The sequence below is a fragment of the Rhyacophila brunnea genome, unplaced genomic scaffold (assembly GCF_057557595.1).
Source record: "Rhyacophila brunnea isolate RB1 unplaced genomic scaffold, BYU_Rbru_1.0 scaffold_12, whole genome shotgun sequence".
NCBI lineage: Eukaryota > Metazoa > Arthropoda > Insecta > Trichoptera > Rhyacophilidae > Rhyacophila > Rhyacophila brunnea.
The window spans coordinates 9334255-9358487 of record NW_028232774.1 but is presented as its reverse complement, the minus strand read 5'-3'; the positions used below and the strand labels follow the sequence as shown (position 1 = coordinate 9358487).

At 31.5% G+C, this 24233-nt stretch overlaps 1 protein-coding gene across 2 annotated transcripts; it reads left to right on the top strand.

Moving 5' to 3' along the window:
* The first annotated feature begins 5284 nt into the window (after positions 1 to 5284).
* LOC147077745 (uncharacterized) lies at positions 5285 to 22865 on the top strand. Of its 2 annotated transcripts, XM_085960742.1 has the most exons (6): positions 5285 to 5414; positions 5860 to 5913; positions 9118 to 9192; positions 9744 to 9797; positions 13384 to 13424; positions 22713 to 22865. In XM_085960742.1, exons 1-6 carry the CDS (start codon positions 5346 to 5348, stop codon positions 22771 to 22773), a joined length of 354 nt encoding a protein of 117 aa, XP_085816868.1. In that variant the 5' UTR covers positions 5285 to 5345; the 3' UTR covers positions 22774 to 22865. The 2 variants fall into 2 exon arrangements, with proteins under 2 accessions (XP_085816868.1, XP_085816869.1); XM_085960743.1 differs by lacking the exon at positions 13384 to 13424.
* The last annotated feature ends 1368 nt before the right edge of the window (positions 22866 to 24233 follow it).

Genomic DNA, 24233 nt, shown 5'->3' with positions numbered 1-24233 from the left:
TACACAATTTATTCAATTGAGATGGCTATCCAAAACAAGGTACCTATTTGGAATGATAAAAAGATCATGGCTATGTCAAATTGCAAATTAGGTATGTCGACGTAGTTTTAAAATTTGGAATAATATAGCTAGCCATGTGTTTGTTTTTTTAAATTCATAATCGGCGGCTCTCGTGGTGCAGTGCGTAAGGCACTGGCCTTCCATCCTTGATGATGAGTTCCAAGTCCAAGTCGTACGCCGTACTTGGTCCCGTGGAAATCTGTTATGCCAAAAGTCAATAGTATAATAACATTAATTATTCACAGAATATTTGAAATCGTTAAACTTTGTAATATATAATTAGTGTGTTTATCTCTTTATTTTATGATTAAAATGAATATTGACAGTAAATAAATGCACATTTACCTATGTATATTGCATATGCAACTGTATAAATCATTATGATAAACGAAAACAGTTATAATTGATTATAATGAATATTATCTAATATTTCCTGTCTGAAATGCGGCCCTGTTATTCAGACAAAACACACGTATTATATGCATACAATGGTGTGCGTCCCACTTTCCAAATACAAGTAATATTGTTTGTGCGTACGTCAAATACCATGCGTAAAATAAATTTTAATGCATGTTAAGAAGATATTGACATATATATTCAAAATAAAAATATGCATTCTTGTGAAATGTAGTTGCGCTATTTGTTTTATTTTTCATATTTGTATCGCTACTACAACCTTTTACTGAACATATTGGCATTTTCAATTTTAAATGAACATAAAACCAAGAGCACTGAGAGCTGTTGTCAGGCAGTTGTCGCTATAGGATTTGTTTCCCGAATATCCATTTTTGTCGAAATCGACATTTTAATGCAGTTCAATTTCTTTTATCGAACTCTACCGAAATCATTTATAAAAACAATATATTTTATCTAGGAACAGAGATATTTTTATAAAAAACCCGAATACGCCATGTTAAGTTACAATTACTCCGTGGTTTTCTCCCGAATGTCCAACTATTCGTACCTGAATATCCAAGTTAATTTCGGTCGAAATATATCTCTGGCTGAGTGTTTATTTCCCGAATATGACTTTAGCCAATCAAACCGCGCTCACGCCGTGCATCTCGCTCCCACATTCACGCTGTCTAGCTCTAAAAAAATCACGCCCACTTTCATATTTTTCCGCCGTCTGGAGACTTCTTTCAAATTTCGTCTTATTGATATTGTTTTTAACGTTACTATTGTTTTAATAGTGAATTCATCACATTTGAAGAAATCATTCATAGCTGATACACCACCAGTTCGCCCTGAACTTACAATATAGTTGTGGAAGTGAGTATTTCAACCTAAATAACTGCATTTTGTTTTGATAAATGACACAAAATCCCAACGGTTATATGAATTCTACAGTATGACCCGGCAACTACTATGACGTAAAAAATAATTATTATTTCAAATTATTATTAATCAAACATTGTTTGTCTTTATTTTACTTTTAATCTAGGTATTTCTATGAAAATAAAGGCGATGCTACTATTTATTTTTGAATGCGCTGATAATTAATATTTTAATTTAATATGTATGTTAGTAACTATTTATTTGGTGGATATTATATACTTAGGATATTGGTACCTACCTAATATTAGCAGCCAATGGTACTTAATTTATACATGCTATTATTTTGTGTTGTTGTTCCTTACAATAGTAAATATATAATATTTATTTGGTGGTTTGTAATAAGTTTAATTGTCAATTATAGAAATATATATATATATATATACAGATATATATAAATAGATTTTTTTTTTTGGTAAAAGTATTAATATAAAATTGTTAGCAAGTACGAGTAAGTACCATCATAAAATATTGGAGAAATGACCGTGACGTCGGTTAGTAATTAAAGTAGTAGATACCTTATAATATATTTTCTCAGAAGTGATTTAAAAAAAATATGTAAGTATGTTCAATTATTAGAATGGTACATTCTTAAATCTTGTGAAATATTCGTTCAATAAAAAAATAGTTAATTACTTAAAAACTATTTTATTACTTAATCCGAAAAAAAAGCGATTGCCGCGTGTTATTATTACATACGAACTTGGATAATAATTACGATCATTAAGTATTTAAATAGTAGAGGTAATTATTAACAACTATCGTGTAAATAAATATAACATTTGAGGCGCGTACTTTTTGACCACTCAGTAATCTGTGGGCCGTGCAGCAATACGCTACGGTCTTAAATCCCGAACGTCCATGTTTTGTCCCGAATATCCATTATTCTAAGAGAGCGCTAAAAATTTACCGAATATCCACAGTGAGTACTTGTAAATAAAACGCATTTTCTGTGCATTTAATGATTTATACCAGTATATTATTCTTGGAATCTATTCTTAGATAATGTTGCAATCATACAGTATAGAAAGAATGATTGTTACATCTACTGATATTAAAATATACGACAGTGAAATTTGTTTTTCGTCTCCTGTAAAATTGACATTTGGTCTATTCGGGAAACAAATCCTATAGCGACGACTGGCTGACGCACAAGTTTAGACTGACGTTTTCTGAACACGCGGTTTAGGTTTACCTTACTCGAGATCGGTTGCTTGCGTAGCCTTACCGGTTGGGTATTTCAGTTTCCATTATTTCTGAGTTCCCTGACCTACACCATGGCCCCCACATCTTGAAACGGGCCCTCAGGCTAGGGCAGTGTTCGGCAAACTGTGGCTCTTTGGCCCCTTGAGTGCGGCTCTGCCACAGATGCTCTCTGCCATATTTGACATGGCTACAAAGAAGAAGCAAAGAAAATGGAAGAGGATAACCGTAAATGTAATGTTGAATAGACCGAGACTTCGCGTTTATTCAAAACTTAAATGGCTTACCGACCTTTATTTATGGGTCGGGAAAAATTAGCGCATTCAAATTTAGAGAGATACTACAGCTAAAAACTCGTAATTTTGCGCTAAATATTCTGTCGATTATGCAAGGAAGAAAGCAGCTGAGGAGAAGAGCCAAGAAAAATAAAGTTCTGTATTTAATTATGTACTGAATAAAATCTTTCAACAATGTTAATATTGCAAGTTTTGTGGTTATGCTTCAAATACACTCTATGACGATCGGTCATATATATGTCGAAAAATCCGTTTCTTATGTTGGCGTCCTGTGTCATAGGGTGTCACAGAGTGTAAATACGATGTCATAGCTCTCATACAATATGTATGTATAATATGTCGGAATGGCATAGATTTGATCATAGACACTAAAACGCTCTTAGCATATATGTGCCCGATCGTCATATAGTCCATTTGAACCCTTTTAGTAAAAAGATTTCCAAGAGAGGAAATCAAGAATAAATTGAGAAATCGATTTATTGATGAGAACCTGGAATCGTGCTTAAAATTAAATCAACAACATACGAACCTGACTTACCCAAACTTTACAAGGAGATGCAAGGCCATTATTCACATTGAGTTTGTCAGTCATTGTCATGATTCAATTTTATGGATACCTGACTTACAATTTAATTTTTATTAATAAATAAGATCATTATTACGTAATATGATATTCAGTTTTATTCAGTGTACCTACCTATAATTTAATTAGGACTTAAAACTTTAACTAAAGTTTATTAAGTAAATAAGCAGTGTACCTACTTACTACCTACGCATATAATTCCAGTTTAAGAAATTTGGCTCTCAAAAGAAATCTCAATCGTTGTACTGTTGATATTTGGCTCTATTGACTAATGAGTTTGCCGACCACTGGGCTAAGGTATTTGACGGGCCCCCTATCCACCGCTTAGATTAAAGACAGTGTGAAACACTACATTAACGTTTTTCAAATTGTGTTTTAGTTCAAATTGAGGGTACTTATACAGTGAATTATTGGCGATTTTCAATACATCTACTTTAATAATGGTGCTGTCGAGTATCGACCCATAATAATCTGAAAATATATTGGACATTTATATAATTTAAAATGTTCATAGTCATGAAGTGCAATAGCGCTGCAGGCAACTTTTTTGCTATTAAAGATAATTTATGATGTGTGTTTATCTCACTTATCTGGTCAACCCGACACGCCGGCCCCCACAGCCCGGGCCCCCAGGCTAGAGCCCTGTCAACCCTCCCCAGCCATCACCTATACCACTCCAGAATTTGGGTGGACACCGAGAATTTCAATAGGGAACGGGTTTCTAAAAAAACCTGACATCAGTGTTTCGAAATTTTTGTGTTAGAAATTAAAATCTAAGAAATTTTACTAAAAAGGGTGCTGAAGAATTACAAATCATTTTTTGCCGTGTTGTTTGTCTAAGCCCAAGGTATAGTTTATTGGCTTTCGATTTCAATGTGTAAAATCATTCTGATGATTTTCATATTTTGGGGGGGCCAAGGCCCCCTGCCCCCCCCCTGGGTGCGCCACTGGAGGAAACATACGTATGTGTATGTGTTTGAGAGAGGGACAAAAGATATGTTAATAGTGATTAGTGGGATGGTAAGACAATGTGATTTCAATCAAAATAATGTTGATGAACTAAGCCACATTCAAGAATTTGACAGGTGGCATTCCATGTGGTAATTTTCCAGTAGCAGAATAATAGTCCGGTAATAGAACTGAAACAATCACATAAACACCCACGCTTTCGTTTTGTATAAAATTTATGGTTAATGATGACTATACTTATACTATTTTATGTGGTGGGTTCTTATGAATATATTAGACAATAAGAAAATTTATGAATCAATAAATACGATACATTACAAATGTATAAACGCCATTTTAATGAAGTTTAGTAGTTTTTTAAAAGAACTAAAAAATTAAAATCAGAAGTGGTTTGACGCTTTATACCAAACCACTTCTGGCGGTCAGAGAATTGTTTGATTTATGCTGGAACAGTAAAACAAAAGTTAAATTTCAAACTGTTTCCGGATTACTTTCTACGCATGCGCATTGCGCCAATTTGTGAAACGTCAAACGATTGGAAACTTCACTGAACGTTCCTTAGCTTCGCTCGCTTTTTCTATTGAAAATAATACCATATTTGATATTTCTCTTTTCCATAGTAGGTAAATTATTTTTTAATAATTGTTTAACGATGACAAAATTATGACAGCTGTACTTTATACACGCAATAACTTCACAATTAATATTTAATTGTAATACTTTTTTTATGTCTCCGTTACCAGTGATTATTCGTGATATTATCTCAGGCCCCGGAAGATATTTTTTTTAACATGGTAACACTAACAGCAACAGCAAGCATTTTGTTATTGTTTTGTCTGTACTTTACATTTACAGTGAGTTGCTTTAAAGTTTGAGTTGACATCTTATTTGACACTAAAATGGAGAATAATTCGCGGAAACGTGCCGGAAATTTCATTGAGGACGACAAAGAGTCCATTCGTTCGGTGGTATGATTCATTTTTATTTTATTCAATTTAAGTGGGTTCTCTTGGTTAGATGCTTTCAAAATTGAACACTCAATTTTTGGCAAGTTAAGAAATGATATTATCTCCCGTCACTTTTATATTGTTTGTATATTCTGTGGAGGCCTATATTATGATCTTGTTAGGATCGGACATGGTCAAAAAATATTTAGATTTGAGCGACAAAATAATACAAGCATGCTTATTAATACCAACCAGCCAATGATGCAGGTGCAGTTTGATTTGACGGTAGACCCTTTTTTATATTGATATTATTGATGTTGGTTTGGTCATTATTTATAATGAAACTTGTATGTTGTATGTTTGGGATCTTAAATCATTCACATCAAGCAACAAAATATTTTAATGCCAACCAATTGAATTTATAATTTTTTGAAAACAGTGATCACAAAACATCATAATATTTCAGGTAGATGCACAGCAACGCGAAGAGGATCATCGAGATGCGCAACATGCTTTGGTGGTATGAAACATTTCAATATTTCTTGGTTCACTCTTACAAACCTTGCCATTGTTGGCGGTATTAATCTTTGTGTCCCTGATAATTTTGTAAGAAAAAAAGACCATCATTTATTCATTCTCGTGTTCATCTAAAAATCCAATGTACACAGAATAGTTTTCACACTGTATTATTTTTTCTTCTCTTCAACTCATTGAAATTTCAGCAAGTGCTAACATATAAAGGTTCCACGAGACAAAGGGCGAATGTCAGTTTTTTTCAAATTGTTGGAAAGCATTTAAGTTTACAAGACTAAATTTTCCGGTTTTCTTTACTTTTTTATTGCTCATTTAGTATTTTAGATTACTGTTACTTAATTGTTATAAGACATACAGTACTCTCTCAATAATCCGCCACCCCGAAAACCAGACAAGTGTCCAATTAGTGAAAGCGGCGGATTATAGTGCATACATACAAAATAATATAATATGGTAAAAATTAAAACGGGGATTTCGTAAAAATAGTTTTTTTGAGAAATTTGTACTAGCAAATTACGGTTTTATTTATAATCAAAATCAAGTATTTACTAAATTATACATGTTTATAAACTAAGTTTATTAACAAATCACTTGACACAACCAGTTGTTCAGTGAGGTAGATGTTCTTGAATGGCGTATGATTCCTGGCTTTCCCTATGACCAAAAGCTTCAGTCTGTGTGTCCCGGTTGAATTGGAGCACGGCGTAATTGTGATGCGGTCCTTGGGCACTTTCCTCACTGGTACATTACTTTGTTCGCGATGAATGTACGTTTTACAAAAGAGAAGTTTCCAAAATAAACCCGTCTCATCTGCGTTCTATACTTGTAAGTGGCGGACTACTGAATTTGACAATTGACTACCGGCCAATTATAGAGCTTGATTTTGTGCTTTCAACTAGTAAAAATATCGGCGGATTATAGTAGTTTTCGGATAATCGAGCGGCGGATTGCTGAGAGTGTACTGTATTATTATAATGATAAAAGCAACCATATTTGTATTACTTTTCTTAAAAAGTAATAAATATAGCGATCTCCCAAATATAAAGAGCAAGAAAACTAATAATATTTATTTGCATGAATAATAATTATAAAAATTAGTAAATAATACATGATATAAAATACAAAAATACCACCTAAATCTATTTCATGGTAGGTACCTACCTATTAAATTTTAGTAAATTCTATGACACTACAGTAGTTTGCTTATTAATTTTTGTGAGGAAGTGTATTTATTACTACGCTACAATAAAAATATAACTACCGAACAATGTTTAGACAATGTAACATAACCTCAAAAGTTGACGGATAACAGAATGATTTTTTTGTATAACCGTCGACATTCCTCATTTTTCCCCAGTTTACCCTGTATATGAAAATTGGAAAATGAAATATTTCGTGGGTTAAAGCATTTATGTTATGTACACATTTGGCATCATATACTACTCAAAATCGCTACCAAATGGCATTCAAATCTCAATTTTACAAAATGGATGATATTCCCCTTTCTTCCCGATCACTTCATGATATGTTGTTGTGCTTCAATAACAATATACAGTCGAACTTGATTATTACGATCACGGAAATAGCGAGATCTCGGATGTAATGAGGAAACATACGTTGACATTTTAGTTTATGATTTTCTCCCTACATTTATTCACTTTTATAACAAGCTACTTCACGGGTATACCGAGCAAAACTGTTAATGTGTCGATCGTTTAAAAACAACATTTTCGGCCCTAAGCAATAAAATCCGAACGGGCAGTTAACTAGACCGATGCTGCCGGGATCGGAATACGTTTATGACACTAGTTAAGTGTCTAAGTAAGTACCTACTTGCTGTTTTTGCTGACAACATTGAAAAAGTATCCATGCATATGGTTGAAATTGCATGTAAAAAATCCAAGCTTTGTGAAGTCAATAGGTAGCTACCAGCGCCGGCGTCTCAGCACTACTTCATTACAATAAACAACTTCTTTTGTAGTTTATGAATGCCATGCTTGTTTCAGGGATTTTTACGATGGTTTTCAGATTTTTTATGTTCTATGCTTAAATAGAACGTGGAACATGGAACGTGGAACATAGAAAAATGTTATATAACGAGTAATGCTTATAACGAGCAAATTCAGTCGGTCCCATCTTCCTCGTAATAACCAAGTTCGACTGTATTATAATGTTCATTACTATTTCATTATATTCAAAAATCCTCCGGTATAATATCGAGGGTATGCTGACAGAAAGCATTAAGTCATTAAAACAAGTTATGAGATAATCTCAAAAAGGACTCTGTTTTTCAAAGCATCACGTAGAGTTTTTAATGATTTAAAAAGATTTTTCTACATTATAAAGAATAACCTTTTTGGCATACAAATCAGAAGATTATATTCATAAGTTGTATGTATATTTAAAAAAAAAAATGTAATTTAAATGTGACTGTTGACTAATTAATACGTTGGGCGCTAAAGACGCGCCTAGCGCGTAACGATCAGGTGGCCATTCGATATAATTAGCATGCTATTTAAATGTACGCTCCTACGCTACGCCCACGGTGGCCGCGCGGCATAAGCGTTGGACTATAAAGCTGTGGGTCCCAGGTTCGAATCCTGGGTCTGGCAAGTACACATATTGTTTTTCAATTTGTATGTGTCAGGGTATGGACCTAATAGGTTGAGCAAGTGGCTGACATCCATTTCTCGTAAAAAACAAAAAATCTGTCAATACAAACTTCCACTCTGTGGAGGCCCATATGATCCTATCAGGATCGGACATGGTCGAAAAAAAAAAAAAAAAAAAAAAAAAAAATTAAATGTGCTAAAGTCAGCAGTCAATGTGTGCACTCTATCAATAACTATTTTAAAAATCGCAACTTCAATGCAATATAATTATAAAAAAATAATAAATAATGAAAGTGCAATTGTTATAATTATTATATTAGTGATTAGATTGGAATATAAAAAATTAAACTAAGTAATATATTTTTTTAAAAATAATACCAAAATCACACATAATATGACTTAATATGTTACTATTTTATACATTTTGGCATTTAAAACTGGAAAACACCAAAAACTGACTTTGCTGATGTCAGTAAACCCTTGATATATTAATTATTATGAATAAATCTTAAATCATAACAAAATGTTCTAAATGAGTGTTATACCAACCATTTGATTTTCATATTTGTTAAAAACAGATAACAGAAAAGCTTGCAATAATACGTGCACAGCAACGCGAAGAGGAACGCCGAGATGAGCTACATGCTTTGAAGGTATGAAACATTTCAATATTTCTTGGTTCACTCTTTCAAACTTTGCTATTGTTGGCGGTATTAATCTGTGTGTCCCTGATAACTGTATAAGAAAATAAGAGCTCATTCATTCTCTTGTTCATCTAAAAATCCAGTCCACAAAGAATAGTTTTTACACTGTATTATTTTTTCTTCTCTTCAACTCATTGAATTTTAAGCAAAGATGTGAAGGTATACACGTGAATGTCGGTTTTTTTTTAATTGTTCAAGAGAAGGCGTTTAAGTTACTATTAAGACAAAATTTTCCAGTTTCCTTTACTTTTTTATTGCTTACTTAGTGTTTTAGAGGAGTATTGCATTATTGTTATAAGATATATAATGATGAAAGCATCATACATTATTATACAGTACTTATTACTTTTCTTAAAAAATAATAAAACTCCTATCCTACAGTGTAATATAATCATGAATAAAACTAAAATCATCACAAAATGTTCTAACCTCTTGAATTTATATTTTGTTGAAACATTGTAGAAGCATTGTAACAAACACAAAACATTGTAATATTTCAGAAGCGTGCACTTGAACGCGAAGAGGAACGCCGAGACGTGATACATGATTTGATGGTATAAAACATTTCAATATTTCTTGGATCACTCTTACAAACTGCCATTGTTGGCGGTGTTAATCTGTTCCCCCTGATAACTCTATAAGAAATAGAGAGCATCAGCTATTCGTTCTCTCTTTCACCTAAAAATCCAGTCCACACAATAGTTTTCACACTAATATTTGTTATTACTTTCAACTCATTGAGATTTAAGCAAAGTGTTAACACGTGTCATGAACAGGCTTCAATAATAATATATAATGTTAATAAGGTGTCAAAATAAATATATTTAATTATAATCATAAAACCTCTAGTATAATATAATTATGATAAAATCTTCAATCATTACAAAATGTTCTAAATGAGTGTTTTATACTAACCTATTGAATTTATAATTTGTTGAAAACAGCGATAACAAAACAATGTAATATTTCAGATGATTCAGGGATTAATAAACATAATCCTAATAATCATAATGATTTTTTTATCGAATCAAAATCTGTAAAATTGGTATATACTAACCCAGTGGTCGGCAAACCGCGGCTCGCGAGCCGCATGTGGCTCTTTGGCCCCTTCAGTGTGGCTCTTCAACAAATTTAATGACCACATACGGACTAAAACAGTGAAAGGTGGAACAGTCAAAATGTCTTCGAATATAACCAACCAGCAAATGGAATATCTTAAATTGGTTTCAGCTATATCAATAGCAGTTGAGGAGTCTTGTGACATAAATGATACACCACAAATTTGTATGACTTATTTCATATACAGGTCCTAAAGAAAAACTTTTAGGATTATTGCCACTCAAAGGTCAAATACTTGGAGAGGATATTGCATAATTTTGTAATTGAGTGCATGGAGAAACATCATATTTACCTCGTTAAAATTACGTCAATTTCAACAAACAGGGCAAAAAGTATAGCCAGCGTAAGAAAAGGGTTTGTTAATGTTTTGAAAGAAAAAAATAATCACGAGATACTTGCTTACCATTGCATTATTCATCAAGAAGTGCTTTGAGCGCAGACATTTCAAAAAAAAAAATTCAAAGTTATGGAATTTGTGATTAAGATTATCAACTTCATTAGCTAAAGCTCTTAATCATTGCCAATTTAAAGATTTTTAAGTTGAAATGGAGAGTGAGTATGCAGATCTTCTGCCGCATAACAAAGTACGCTGATTATCAAAAAAAAACGTTTCGCTTTCTTATTAACAGAAATCAAAACATTTCTCCTTGAGAAGGGTGTTCACTATCCAGAAATAAGGGATGATCAGCTGATGCAAAAAAATATTTCATGGTAGACGTTACATCTCACCTAAACCAGCTCATAAACTACAATTTTTTAAATGTTAGAAGAAGTTATTTCATTCGAAAACAAATTATCCCCTTTGCTCAAGATTTTGATATTGTCATGTGCTATTTCAAAACAATAATTTTAAATATGAGGGAAGCTTTTCTTAACCGGTTTCAGGAATACAGAAACATCAAAGTGATGTTAGCCTAAAAAACCTATTAATACTACTGTATGAGAATTATTTTTTCTCTCTTTAATGTTGATATTGACAACTTTGAAATGCAATTGCTGGGTTTAAAAAACAAAGAATTATGGAGCTCTAAATTTGAACGTCTTTGTGCTGATATGGAAATATTGGAGAACTGTTTTAAAAGACCTGGATAAGGAAGACATGATGATTTTTAACACCTGGAATAGTATTCCTGACTCATATAGCGTTTGCTGTTCTTTCCTATTTCGGTTCTACATATTCATGCTAACAATATTTTTCAAGCATGAGCCTTATCAAGAGTAAATTGATGCCTGGAATCGTGCCTAAAATTAAAAACAACAACATACAAACCTGACTTACCCAAATTTGTCAAGGGATGGGATGCAAGGCTTTTGTTCACATTAAGTGTGTCAGTCATTGTAATGATTTAATTTTATGGATACCTTACTTACAATTATTAAATTCTTATCAATAAATAAGATCATTATTAGGTATGAAATCGAGTTTTCTTCAGTATAGCTATAGTTTAATTAAGGCTTAAAACTTTTATTATGGTTCATTAAGTTAATAAACAGTGTACCTACCTATATAGTTTAAGTTTAAAAAAATTGGCTCTCTAAAGAAATCTCAATCGTTGTACTGTTGATATTTGGCTCTGTTGAATAATGAGTTTGCCGACCATTGTACTAACCTATTGAATTTATAATTTGTTGAAAACAGCGATAACAAAACAATGTAATATTTCAGATGATTCAGGGATTAATAAACATAATCCTAATAATCATAATGATTTTTTTATCGAATCAAAATCTGTAAAATTGGTATATATACAAAATCAGTATGTTAGTGATGTGTATGTACCTGCACATGTCACAGGGGGATCACCGAATTCTCACAGATAATAAATAGCTATTTTTTGCTGCCATATGCAATCTTAACATCAGAAAAATAATAAATCTGTTTATTAAACCAGTTAGACGCCGCTGACGTGCAGGTACGCACTTGTTTCTACGCCGGATTTTATGAATGTATGTTTTAATTTTCTCATTGAATTTAATACAAACACATCCATGAATAAATAGCAATTGTTAAAATCTCGGAATGTTTGTGAATTTTATTATACGTATTGTACTTATTGTCAACACAATATGTTATTTTTTGAAGTTATACTTCTTTTGGCGCGTTTGGGAAATCAGATCAGTGTATTTTTGGCGTGTGACATGTAACACATAATTTATTTTTTCACACGAAAAAAACACCGATTGTTCGGTTATCAGCCGAACGCACTACCTTTACGCCACAGTATGATACTGCAATCGTGACGATTATACAGTATAATATTATAGTTTAGAATTGTTCCGTTGCCTAGGCAGCAAATTTATTATTGTCGGCCATTTGCAATTCCTTACGTAAACAAACAATTAAACGTCAGTTAGTAATATAAGTTAAAGTGTATAGAAATAAACCAACGGCATTCCAATAAGCAGTCCCTTTTCTAGAGTGTGTAATTTAACAAGATAATTTAAAGCTAGTCAAAGAATCTAGTTTATCACAAGTTTTGTTTTTGTTTTGTTATGCCAAAAAAGTATAACTTCTAACGCACGTACATAAGTACACACCGATTTTTTTGATATATCGCCAGTTGAAAGTCTACCATTTAACACAATGAACCATTTCTTCACTGGACAACGCATAAAAGTCGTACAAACATTCTATGGCTCTGGCAAATGAAAAGTTAGTTAGTGAAAACAAAATATAAGTCTAACTGACAAAGTGTGTATTATTTTCGTTGGATCTACACAGTCTACCATTACTACATATTATTGCTTGGTCTAGGCAAGGTTTAATTGAATTTAAAAAACTTAGCAATACAATCTGTAATTTGTATTATTAGTTCAATGAAAACAAATAATTAGTAATATCAGATCTCCACAGCCTACCGCCACCCTTCGCCACTGGATGATACCCATGGTCTCGTAAGAATTCAAAATCGTGTCTACTGTTGCTTTTCATATTTCACAAGGACGCAATCGTAGGCCATCACTCATTACTAAGAGATAAATGATTACATAATTAATAGAATATATGTAATATCATTTCAGATGAAGACGAAAAATGCAGAGCTGGATATAATAAATGGAAGGTGTGTTAAGTTTCATCTCATAAACCCGTCTCAGACTATTTTTAATGTTTTTTCAGCGATCAATCATGATCATAATATACTGCCGACTCACATATTTAAACTCGTCTCATCTGCGACACACCCACGATGGCCGCATGGCTCAAGCGCCGGTCTATAGTGTCGAGGGACCCAGGCTCGAATCCTGGGTCTGGCAAGTACACATATTGTTTTTCAATTTGTGTATGAGTATGGACCCAATAGGTTGAGCAAGTGGCTGACGTCCATTTCTCCTAAAAATAAAATCTGTTAATACAAACCTCCACTCTGTGGAGGCCCATATGATTCTACTAGGATTGGACATGGTCAAAAGAAAGACATTTTTGACTGATTTTATTCAACGTTATTTGTATATATGTTACACCGAATGTGTGAAATTGCGTATTACACGAAATCGGCAATATTTTGCCTAATTCATGAATAAGGCAACGGGCTTGCATTATTCATGAATTAGGCAATTTATCTGCAGAGTGCGTGAATTTGGCAGGGTATTGAATTCTTGAACTGTCAACATGACTGTAGAAAAAGTAAATTTAATACGGATGGTTTTATAAGTTATAATTGGAAATAATATAATATTATTATTATTAGGTTAGGTTTTTAAATTCTGAATTCAACTGAATGTCCATTTTGAGGTTAGCTATCAAGTGTCAACAAACTATCACAAACAAACAATTGACCATTGCACGATTGATACCCAAGCACGAATCAAATCGCGAAAATATCTTTTAATAAAATTCTTCCGTTATCATATTATAGTTCTAGATTTTTTTTGGGCATAGTAAATGGATATGAACGTCATTGTAGTTATTGATTGGTATATTTTTATATAATAAATGATGTTTGACACATTTGGTTAGTTTGATTAGTTGCAAAAAACACTACCGGAGCGCGACCATCTATTTTGACCAATGCACGAGCATTTGACACATTTGGTTTAGTTACAAAAAACACCACCGTAGCGCTACTATCTAATTTGCCCAATGCATGAACTAGGCAGAAAAATTACTGCCGAATCACGCCCTCGGCAGATATTTTGCCTAATTCATGAATAAGGCAACGGGGTTGCATTTTTCATGAAATAGGCAAATTTGAAATATGAAAATTTTGCCGATTTTATGTAATATGCAAATTTCACACATTTGGCGCAACATATAGTCAAATTGTAATCCCAAAATCCCAGGATCAAAATTTTGGCTCGGGATTGGATTCCCTAATTAGAACTATCAATCATCACTGTGATGGAGTGGATATGTTTGGTTCTCTTGCCTCTTTCAAAATTAAGTTGCTCCAAAATTTACCACTCCTTGTAATTGGACCGTTTTTTTTTCTTAATATATTGCGTATCATCTTATGTAACACAATTATTTTTAATAGTTTTTGCCAAATTGATGTAATTATGCTTACTGCGTCCGCCTGTTATTGGGACCATCACTTACTCTTTTATTTTATATCTCATATACTTATTGTTCTGCGATTGATCGTGTTAATTGACATAAAAAAAAAACTGTCACCGATTTTCTAAATACGTAACACTGTAGATGAACAGTTCTACAAACTTATCCGAAGAATGGTCAAAAATGGAACTACGAACTACCATATGGACACCATTTTGATTTCGTCATTCGTATGTCAGATTCTCCCCCATCAATTCTTTAGATAAGTTTGTCGCACTGTACAGTATTTATTCGAAGTTGATACATAACTCTTATAAGGTTACAGTAAGTTGTGTTTGGTTTTGGTTTATTTTTATGTAGGTACCACTTCTAATAAAAAGTGCACTCGAGTAAAAAAAAAAATTAGCTCAGTAAAATTTTCCAAAGATTCATTAATTGTATGAAATCATCGACAAAAGCTAAGTTGAAAGTAAAATAACGTAATTTTTCTCTTTAGTTTTTTTATAGTAAATAACCTTTTACCACTCCATATATGGGGTTCCAAAAATATTAATGATGGATGATATTTTGAGCAATTTGTCCAATAACCCGTCGGTCCATGCTCCGTATCAAACGGTTACATGAAATTTGTACGTATGCAGTTCTTCGTGGAACACTTATTCGTGTGCCGCAGTACGTGAAACATGAGTTCGTGCAACATTTAATCAAATGACGAGTTCTTCGTTGAACATTTCACCGTGGAATACATTTCACCGTGGAATACGTATTCTACAACATGTGGCGCTAGTTTGCTCTTCCAATTAGATTCAATACGAATTTTATGAGATGTCTTTATTGGTTTTAAATAATTTAATGTTGAAACTACATAAATAATATACCTATACGATGTGATTGTATTTATAATCTACTGACCTACCTATTTTCTAATGTGTGTTTCTTGTATTACGATGGTTTTATTACGTATTTTTAAGTGTTTTATTTAGACATTAATATTGCAACTTACAGAAATAGCAATATTTTGTTGTTTTGGTGTGGACAATGGACTAGTTGATTTGAAACCTTTTGTAAGTATGCATTATTGAAAATAAAAAGATGGCAATACCTACCTTTTTTAATTTAAAAAATAAATGTATATAGGTACATAGGTATATGTAAATGCTGTTGTTTAATTCATTTAGGATATTATTGATTTTTATAGATAAGTACGTAGTACCTACTTTACTTTTAAATAGATGTGCCCGAGTTGGGGGAGCGGTCGTTTATGAAGAGTGGGTTAGTTCGATCCCGCGGATATACAAAAATACACGTTGTTTTTTAAATGTGTCTATTGTGGCTTATTGCGTTTTATTTTAATTAACTACCAAATATGTTGAAAATTTATTATAGTATTATAGAAAATGTGTGTTCTTATTATTATTTAAAATAATATTATGGACAATGTTGATTTGAAACTTTTTGTAAATGGATATTATTGAAAATACGAACGTGTTAATAGCTGCATACTTTAATTTAAAAATAAATATACCTACTTATATAGATGACTGCATTTATTGAATTCATTTTGGATATGATTGATCTTTGCAACTTTAAACATAGGTACTACTACGTAGGTACTTTAACTTTTGCATATCCTGATAATACAGCCATGGTATCCGACTTGGCAGAGCGGTTCCATATAGAAAGTGGGTTCAATCCTGTGACTTAATAAAAAATACATGTTGTTTTTTAAATGTGAGTTAATCCAACGAGAGACCAAGATTGGCTAACAAGTAACAACCGTTATTCGTAAAAAGTCTGTTAATATAATCTCCATTCTATGGAGCCAATTTATGTTCCGGATTGCAGAAAAACTATTAATTACCTATTCTACACTCGTATAATACACTCCGTTTCATTATAGGTTATTTTTGTTATAGTAAGGTAGGTACGTAATTATGTTGACTTTTTATTAATACTTATTAATTTTTAGATTTGATCAGAACTCCGGATATTAGGTATGTTACAGTGGCCAAATGTTTTTTGTGCACTAGAAGCATGTGAAAGTTAAAGGACCTACCTACACAATAAACTGCAAAATACAACGGATTTGTAATTGATTTATTTCAAGATTTTTTAATTATATTTAGGATATGTTGATAGGTACGCGTACTTTATACATATATGTATAAATATAAAAACCTTTTTATTTCTTACAAACAAAAAAAGTAAATGACAGTGAATTGACTATATCTAATGTATAACCTATGATTATATCTATGATTGTATTATCTACTTATTATCTAGTTTATATAATATTAATTAAGTATTATTATTTTAATATTTTTTGTATAATACATATATATATTAAGATACTTAAGTACTTACTTTATATATTATAAAGATCAATAATATCCTAAATGAATTAAATATATATACCTAGGTAAAAACATTTATTTTTTTAAATAAATTAGGTATTGCCATCTTTGTATTTTCAATAATACCTACTTACAATAAGTTTTAATTCAATTAGTCCACTCAGATTATAATAATCTAATTAAAACATTTGAAACCATTGTGTGTTAATACAGCGTAAAGACCCAATGGGTTTGGCGAATGGCTAACAAGTGACAACATTCTTCGTAAAAAGTTTATTTGGTACTGTTTGGTTATACGGAATACAGCGGAAAACGCATTTTGAAAATAGGCGATAAACTGGATTATTTGTTAGTTTGGGTTAGTTTAGGTTAGGTTTGGTTAGGTTAACCTAACAAATAATCCAGTTTATCGGCTATTTTCAAAATGCGTTTTCCGCTGTATTCCGTATAACCGAACAGTGCCGTTTATTTATTAATATAATTTCTATTCAATGCAGCTCAATGTATTGCGCTTTGGAGCAAAAATGTTAATTATTTAGCCAGGTACATACTGTATTCTGTTTACTAAGTATTCACACATACATGATTTATAAATAATATGTAATGTTTAATACGCTTACGTTATAGGTTACTTTTGTTACAGTTGCATATTAGTGCATTTTAAATATCTATAGGTCATATCACAGAACTGATTATTAAGATAGAAATGCTAAAGCCAGTCACCATCGACCCAGAATTTGAAGCCAGCAACGCAAGAAATACTAAACCCGTTTAGTGTCTTCGAATATTGCCAATATTGAATGCGCGTTTCATTTATGTTAGAAACTTTAATGCATATTATGATATTGTTGTTTTAATTTAATAAAACGCATTTTTTGTAGTAGTTATTCCACTTTTAATTAGGACCTGTTTCGTCCGCCTCAGAAGGACATTTTCAACTGAGTACATTTTTTTAAAACAATATTTATCAAACAAATTCCAAAGCGACAGAAATAATATAACAAAAATGCAGTTCCACCATGAATTGACAGTTAACAAATTAAAACATATTATGATACTTACGTAATGTAAATAACATATTCTTTATCACGTGGTAAATAGCTATAAGAACATTGTAGTCAATTTCAAGAATGTATGTTTTGAAACACACGTTGGTTCCGTAGCCATGACAATCTTTATCTATCTACACTTCTGATGCCTTCTTAATTTCCTGCATTATGATGGAGTACACAAGTTAAGTTATTATAAAAATAATATAAAATGTACGTTCATAGATAAAACGGAAATAGTTTTAAATTAGCATTAGGTATATTTGTAATTTCAGTTAACTTATCTGTACATATATATTTATATACCTGTCTAAATTGCGAAATAAACATTAGGTACTTACCTAAATAGTATTGTTGTGTTATAGGTATTTAAATTAATGATATACATAATATTTTCTCATCAATACTAAACTTGATAGTTAATACCATTAATGTGCATTACGTAGGTATTACCATAGACAAATATACTATGTATATGGTTATTACTTATAAATAGCTCCCATTATCAATACATAATACCAATAAACATAGTAACATAATATAATATTATTTATTTACAATATATAATGAAATTTTAAATATTCATGTAAAAATATAATACTTACTTAAAAGTACGTAATAAAACCATTATAATACAAGGGACACAGCAGAAAATAGGTAGATAAGTATATTATAATTACAACCATATCGTACGTAATAATGTTTTTTTTTTAATAATATTAATTTCTAAAACGGTCTTTTTTGTGCACACAATAATGAACAAGGGAACTCTCGAGAAAGGGCCAACCCAATAAATTGACCATAATACAAAAAAAATCTACCATCTGGACACATTTGTCTTGAATGAATGTATTGTTTAGTTTAGACTTTAGTCAGTGTCACTTACTAGATTCCACCAAAATAAAACGGATTTGTAATTAGGTAATGCATCATTTCAAAACACTTACTACATTTCGTTATTGGTTTTTTAATTATATTTAGGACATGTTTCCCACAGTAAACTGAATGTATTATTAACGGCCCACGTGCTCGTCGTAGGTCAAAATTGAGTTTTTATTGTATTTTCAAACCATGATCCTGGACACTCCTTAAACGTTGTAGATAATCTATTTATATAATTTTGAAACCTTATTATCCTTTATAGTTATTTTAAACATTGTATGACTGCATAAAGTATTTTTGTTACATAACATAGTATTCTTTTAAACCTCTCGCTCTAATGTTTTAGAATATAGTCATATTTCGGTACATAACTGTGCAGTGGTGTTAAGATTTTTTACATTTATTAATTTTTAAACGCATTTATAAAATCATTGGTATAATTTATTACGAGATAATTTTTGTAAAATATTCACGATAAAAAATTATATTGATAATCTCTGTGATCCCAAATTTGACAAGAATTAGGCATTTTATTATTCAAAAAATCGGCAAGATTAACACATTTGAAGATGATTCTATAGATACTTATTATAAGCTATGTTTTTGACCATTCAAGTGTGATAAACATCTTATGAATAATGATTGCTTTATAATAATTATTGACCTAAGAATAAGGTAGTGTTTTTTTGAAATACGCCATTTCTTTTGTCATTCCCCAGTGGTTAAGCTACAACATACGGCCGTAGCCATAAATTGACAAACTATAATTGAAGTAGGGAGTAAAATGATATTGACGCTGTTGACAAAAATGATTTGAACATGTACCGTTTAAAAAAAAATTTTAAAAAATTCGGTTAGGTACATGTTCAAACACGCGCGTTAACATAATTTTACTCCCTACTTTAATTATAGTTTGTCAATTTATGGCTACGGCCGTATGTTGTAGCTTAACCACTGGGGAATGACAAAAGAAATGGCGTATTTCAAAAAAACACTACCTTATTCTTAGGTCAATAATTATTATAAAGCAATCATTATTCATAAGATGTTTATCACACTTGAATGGTCAAAAACATAGCTTATAATAAGTATCTATAGAATCATCTTCAAATGTGTTAATCTTGCCGATTTTTTGAATAATAAAATGCCTAATTCTTGTCAAATTTGGGATCACAGAGATTATCAATATAATTTTTTATCGTAAATATTTTACAAAAATTATCTCGTAATAAATTATACTAATGGTTTTATAAATGCGTTTAAAAATTAATAAATGTAAAAAATCTTAACACCACTGCACAGTTATGTACCGAAATATGACTATATTCTAAAACATTAGAGCGAGAGGTTTAAAAGAATACTATGTTATGTAACAAAAATACTTTATGCAGTCATAAAATGTTTAAAATAACTATAAAGGATAATAAGGTTTCAAAATTATATAAATAGATTATCTACAACGTTTAAGAAGTGTCCAGGATCATGGTTTGAAAATACAATAAAAACTCAATTTTGACCTTCGACGAGCATGTCCCCCCTTAAATAAATACATAGGTATTATAAAAATTATAATAAACCATTTTTTTTCAACCAATAAGACCCTAGATTTGAGAATGTAACATTCTATATATTGATTGACACACTAGAAATAATCACTTGACACGACACCAGTGGCGCACCCAGGATTTAATATTGGGGGGGGGGGGGGGGGCAAGGAGGAAAATGTAAATTAGTCCCATAGGATCTATTTCTTCTTCACAGCCTAATTTCTCGTTTATCGGTCTTTTGTCTATTGCGCTCGGTGTACCTACACCATGGTCCCCACATCCTGCAACGGGCCCTCAGGCTACGATATTAGATTAAAGGCAGTGTGAAACACTACATTAACGTTCTTCAAATTGTGTTTTAGTTCAAATTAAGGGTACTTATACAGTGAATTATTGGCGATTTTTAATACATCTACTTTAATAATGGAGCTGTCGAGTATCGACACATTATAATCAAAAACTATATTGCACAATTATATAAGTAATTGAAAATGTTCATGACCATGAAGTATACTTTTTTTACTATTAAAGCTAATTTATGATGTGTGTTTATCTCACTTATCTGGTCAACCCGACACGCCGGGCCCCCCACAGCCCGGGCCCCCAGGCTAGAGCTCTGTCAGCCCTCCCCAGCCATGACCGACACTACTCCGGAATTCGGGTGGACATCGAGAATTTTTGACATTTCCATTAGGGATTGTGTTTCTAAAAAAACCTGACATTAGTGTTTCGAAATTTTTGTGTTAAAAATTAAAATCTACGAAATTTTTCTAAAAAGGGTGCTGGAGAATTATTACAAATCATTTTTTGTGTCTTTATTTGTCTAAGCCCAAAGGTATAGTTTATTGGCTTTCAATTTAAATGTTTAAAATCATTCTGATAATTTTCATTTTTGGGGGGTGCCAGGGCCCCTTGCCCCCCCCCCCCCTGGTTGCGCCACTGCACGACACATTGGGTCTTTACGCTGGATTGATCGATCCCACTTCTTGATAGACGACCACTTTACCAACTCAGCCACCATGGGTGTATTATTAGTTTTACTTATTACTTATAAGTAGAATATATAATAAACGGTACTGAAATGATACCAATATCTCAGGATTATAGGTTAACCTATAATATCCATGTGTGAATTGTGGAATAAACACTAACTACTTATTTTTGTGTTTTATTTTAATTAACTACCTAATAAAATGTTTTCCTAATTCCAACCAATAAATAGCTGTTTTTATAGTTACCATTAAGTGCACTTCATAATATTAAGTACTTATAAAAATCATCAATTATTAATACTTACACGATAATATCTATATTACACAAGGAATTATAAATCTGGATCTTGGTAAAATAAGTGCCAATATCAAAATTTTCCAATACTAAGTTAAGTGTTGAAAAGTTCCTAAAAATGTTCAAAAATTGCTTTATTTTTTGGTCTTTTCCAAATTATTTACTTGTATTAAAAACAACATAAAAATCTATCGTGCATATTATTATTTATATTATCAATTAATGACTTTGAAAGGCATTAAAGAATCGTTTGTACTGGAAAAAATGACATATCGACATAACCACTTCTTTTACGAAGGTAAAGAAATATAATATTATTTACTTACAATTTTGAAGAAAATAATGCTATTTTGGTAACGTATAATAATCATAGTATATGGGAAAGACGGAAGAAAATAAGTAGGTAACTAAATTAGAAATAGTTTCATATTGTAATTATATGTATGTAGTTTCAACATTAAATTATTTAAAACCAATAAAGACATCTCATAAAATTCGTATTGAATCTAATTGGAACTGCAAACCAGCGCCACATGTTGTAGAATACGCATTCCACGGTGAAATGTATTCCACGGTGAAATGTTCAACGAAGAACTCGTCATTTGATTAAATGTTGCACGAACTCATGTTTCACGTACTGCGGCACACGAATGAGTGTTCTACGTTGAACTGTTTACGTACAAATTTCCGGATACGGTATCAAACACGCAATAAATTGACGACTAATTCTTTTCAGACGCTGCACCGGAACCATCGACGCTCGGCTTCAGAGACGGAAGCTCTACCAACAACGCTAATGCCACCACCTATTTGATGCATGAACACAATATTGTCAAAAAGTGTTATATTTGCTATGTTTTTAGATTGAAATAAAATTTATGTTGGATGACTTAGTGTTGTGACAATTTTTTATTTTTATTTCGGATTCAATTTGCGTATAAATTTTTGGGGGTGTGTATGCTTATGTAATGGAATTCTCGGAATAAAGATCTCTAAACACTGGTCTATCCGAAAAATATTATTTTTATACTGATGATAATGTTAATGTTGAAAATATAGAAGATGAGTGCGAATGGTTTGAAAATTTTTTCAATAATGTTAAAAGTGATAATACTGATTGTAATAAACAAATAAACCGGGATAATAATTTATATTGGCTTCCTGGTATGGAAATACCATTGAAGACCATTTGTTCGAAGAGTATTTGTTCTAAAAAAATACCATTATGGACAGGAATCATGATACCCGCTATATGGCAATAGTTGCGATCTTTCCTGCACTACCTCAAATGTACAGTTATTTTTTGGATTCAAACAAATTGACATTCAAAAATGAAAATTTAATTAAACAACAAAAATGAAACAAAAAAGGGCAGATTTGTTTTTAAGCAAACATTTATTTTCTCTGGAAGGCCAGTTGAAAATTACGGCTTTGAAATATCACTGCTATGGGAAATGGAAAAAATTTTGATAATATTCCAGATCATTGGCGGCTCTATGCTCGATGATTTGGTAGGTCAGTTTTATATTATTTTAATTTGCCTTTTCGTTGTACACTTAAAAGACATATAGCAAATTGGCTTTTTATACATTATAAAAGAAGTGATATAAATTGTTAGATAGTTAGATTAAAAAGATAGATACCTACTTAACCTTAAAAAAAATGTCTATTTTCACATCAAACAATCAAAAATACTTAATAAAAACTCCGTAGCTTTTTCATTAAACTATCACTATCAGAAAAAGTGTTGTGTACTGTTATGAAATGGCGGGATCATGTATATATAAACACTTTTTATATTTCCACTGATTTTATTAGAAGGTAACTTTTACGATTAATATAGCAGATTACATTTTAAAGGGTAACTTTTATACAATGGTTTAACTGTTTAATACAATGAATGCAGTCGATGCGTTTTAGTCAAAGGTTGTATTTAAACTAAACTAAAAAGCTATTTTTGGTTGAGTACTATAATATTACAAAACAAACAATGACATTGCATAATATGAAACTTTCAGACAACAATAGGAAGTTTGAAATAATAAAAATATAAAAAATAATACGGTTGAAACCATGCTTGGTAGGTAATATAATACATGCTCGATGAAATCGCGAGGCAATAATAATTAATAACAGAACAACGTTTTATACCTGTTTCCTTTAACACACTGAAAAATGTATTGTTATCTCTTTCTGGGACAATGACGAAAATCTTGCCTATGCATCGTAAAAACAAATTAAAAAAAAGACTGGCGAA

Bases quoted from the DNA above. Each gene is read 5' to 3' on its own strand.
- LOC147077745 (XM_085960742.1), top strand. From the start codon at position 5,346: ATGGAGAATAATTCGCGGAAACGTGCCGGAAATTTCATTGAGGACGAC. The intron at 9,193-9,743 runs GTATGAAACATT...GTAATATTTCAG, and splicing joins ATGAGCTACATGCTTTGAAG to AAGCGTGCACTTGAACGCGA. The intron at 13,425-22,712 runs GTGTGTTAAGTT...AATTCTTTTCAG, and splicing joins CTGGATATAATAAATGGAAG to ACGCTGCACCGGAACCATCG.